Source organism: Penaeus chinensis, chromosome 35 (assembly GCF_019202785.1).
Source record: "Penaeus chinensis breed Huanghai No. 1 chromosome 35, ASM1920278v2, whole genome shotgun sequence".
In the NCBI taxonomy this organism is placed as follows: Eukaryota; Metazoa; Arthropoda; class Malacostraca; order Decapoda; family Penaeidae; genus Penaeus; species Penaeus chinensis.
This window is the reverse complement of record NC_061853.1, coordinates 37255968-37258467: the sequence shown is the minus strand read 5'-3', so window position 1 is coordinate 37258467 and position 2500 is coordinate 37255968. Positions and strand designations below refer to the sequence as shown.

Below are 2500 nucleotides of genomic sequence, written 5' to 3'. Positions count from 1 at the left end.
TCCGCCAGTCCTCGAGGGTGCGTCCTGGGGCTCCATTGTCCATCTGCCTTTGCATGTATTTAAATGTTCTGCTTGGCAGCTCCACCAAGCTCATGATAGAGAGTGATAGCGGAAATAATTTCAGAAGCAGTATTCAAAGTAAGATAAATTTAGGGGCAATGAAAGGCATTTCATCTAAAACAAACCCCAAATATCATCCAAGATGGACGTTTTCTTGTTCTTCGCAATCAGCTGAATCAGTTGTGAGCGTTTGTTTTTTTATTAAGTAATACTATTAAGTAATACGTGGGTGTTACATGAGCAACCTGTGACGCGGAGCATTGCCTCTGGGGTTGCAGGGCGGACCGCTGCCGGACGTCGGGGAAGAGAAGGAAGATTTAGACCAAGAAGACTCGCACTCGAGGCCTGAGACGAAGCAGCAGCACCGTCGCCACCAGCAGCCACACCAGCAGCAGCAGGACCAACAGCAGGAGCAGCAGCAGGAGCATCCAGAGCGGCATCGGGAGCAGGAGCGCGCCGAGACACAGCAGTCGGAGCGCGGCGAGCAGAGCGCATCCCCGCTGGCCCCTTCGCGCTTGGGAATTCCTCACATCAAGGTATTCTGGTTTTCGCTTCCGGCGCTGACTTGCTACACATTTGCCAATTTCAGGCGTTGTCTTCCACCTCATCCTCTCCCCATCTTCCTCCCAGTCTTCCTTTTGCTCCTTCTTTAACTCCTCTTTTTGCTTCTCATCCTCTTCCTCCTTTTGCTTCTCCCGCCCTCTTTCTTCCTTCTCCTCCTCCTCCTCTTGCTTCTCTTCCTCCTCCTCTTGCTTCTCCTCTTGCTTCTCTTCCTCCTCCTCTTGCTTCTCCTCCTCCTCCTCCTCCTCCTCCTCCTCCTCCTCCTCCTCCTCCTCCTCCTCCTCCTCCTCCTCCTCCTCCTCCTCCTCTCCTCCTTCTCCTCTTCCTGCTCAGCCTTGATTAAGTTCCACAATGTCTCTCCGCTCTGACTCTGAGTCTCCGCCAGGCGCCCGCCGCCCCTGATGGCGAGGACGAGCGAGCGAAGCTCCTGCGGAGCCTGGGCCTGACACCCGAGGTGCTGTTCGCGTCGTCCGGCTTCTTCGACCGGACGGCGCTCCTGACGCTTCTCACGGCCGCCGCAGGTACGGCTGCCGGAGGAACGAATGTTATGACCTCAGCATATCGTTTGCTTTCGGCATTCACTATTCCCTTTCGCATTCATTTATGATTATCGAGAGATCACCTTAATTTCTGGATTGCTCTTTGAAGACTTAAATATAAAGTTTACAAAAGCATTTAGTAGTGTGTAACTTATGTATAGATGTTTATATGCTATAAAATTAAGAAGCAACAGCTGTCTTTAGCATAAACTGGTTTGAGAGGAGTTAAATCGGTAAACTTAGTGACATAATCATCTGTATCAAAGATCGCATAAAAACTTTTGCACAGGCCAGAGGACGTCAATTGCGTCTCACGACTCCCCGGCAGATTATATCACAGACCGCATCATCACCCCAACCAAGTACAGGAGCCTGCGGGAATGCGGCACGCAGTGCGACGAGCCTCCTTATGCCAGGTGGGACCCTTGGCCTGTGATTCTCTACTCATAAATTTGCTTATCAAATTCTCTTATGACTGATACGTAATGAATGAGATTAGAAATTGGAATTCTTCGCGCAGCCCGCGAAGGGAGACTCGGCGCCGAAGTAGCAGGAGGAAGAAATCTCCTTCTTCTTCCTTGCCTCGAAACCCGGGTCACGCTAGCGACTCCCGCCCTCCCTGGGGGCAAAACCACAGCGACAGGCCTTACAGGAAGCAGTCTGAAAAGGACCCCTACGCTAACCGGAGGTTCAGACGGAGGAGTACAAGGTGAGAGGGGGGGGGGGGGCAGCGAAGCAAGAGAAAGAGCTACAAAATTGATCACTGGGAGAACAAGTAGACCAAACGCAGCAAGGGGCGGCGCACGGGATTGTATACATTGAGGTCAATAGAAAGGCGGGATTACAAGTGAATGTAAAAGTGAGAGATAGCCTAAGCAAGTTGCAGTAATGTTACTGCTTCCTACTGCTATCACCGTCTAACGTTCTTGCATGTTCTGTAACATTCGCCAGATCCCTCGGACGGTGCGAGCGCGACACAGCCACGGAGGAGAGCGACAACCAGCAGCCACACCGTCGCCGGAGGAAAACGTGGGACAAGTCCCGCCAGGAGTCCCTCTCCTCGGACATCTCCAGGTGAGGAGCGGCTTCCACGCGACGCACAGGGCTCGACTCTGTTGCAAATAACTCCAGTTATTCGTTTACAGTATTTAGCCTTTACAGTAACACACAGTAACATTCAAGAGACAGTGTTACTGCTACTAAATTATAAACATTAATTTCAAAATAATGTTATAAACAGGCTACTGTGAACAAAGCAATGAATGAGAGTTTGTGTGTATTTCTCGCTTTAAGGTCACCATCACCTCGAGGGAAAGGTCGCCTCAGCAGGTCTTCATTTA

At 51.0% G+C, this 2500-nt stretch overlaps 1 protein-coding gene across 1 annotated transcript in view; it reads left to right on the top strand.

Moving 5' to 3' along the window:
* Positions 1-2500, top strand: part of LOC125044160 (serine/arginine repetitive matrix protein 1-like) — a 61290-nt gene that overhangs the window by 56741 nt on the left and 2049 nt on the right. Inside the window, exons 8-14 of the mRNA XM_047640612.1 lie at positions 1-17; positions 339-596; positions 1007-1142; positions 1450-1576; positions 1681-1869; positions 2112-2234; positions 2454-2500. The exon at positions 1-17 is cut by the window's left edge and continues 97 nt beyond it; the exon at positions 2454-2500 is cut by the window's right edge and continues 80 nt beyond it. Coding sequence (XP_047496568.1) covers positions 1-17; positions 339-596; positions 1007-1142; positions 1450-1576; positions 1681-1869; positions 2112-2234; positions 2454-2500 — 897 coding nt within the window. The remainder of the gene's footprint in view (positions 18-338; positions 597-1006; positions 1143-1449; positions 1577-1680; positions 1870-2111; positions 2235-2453) is intronic.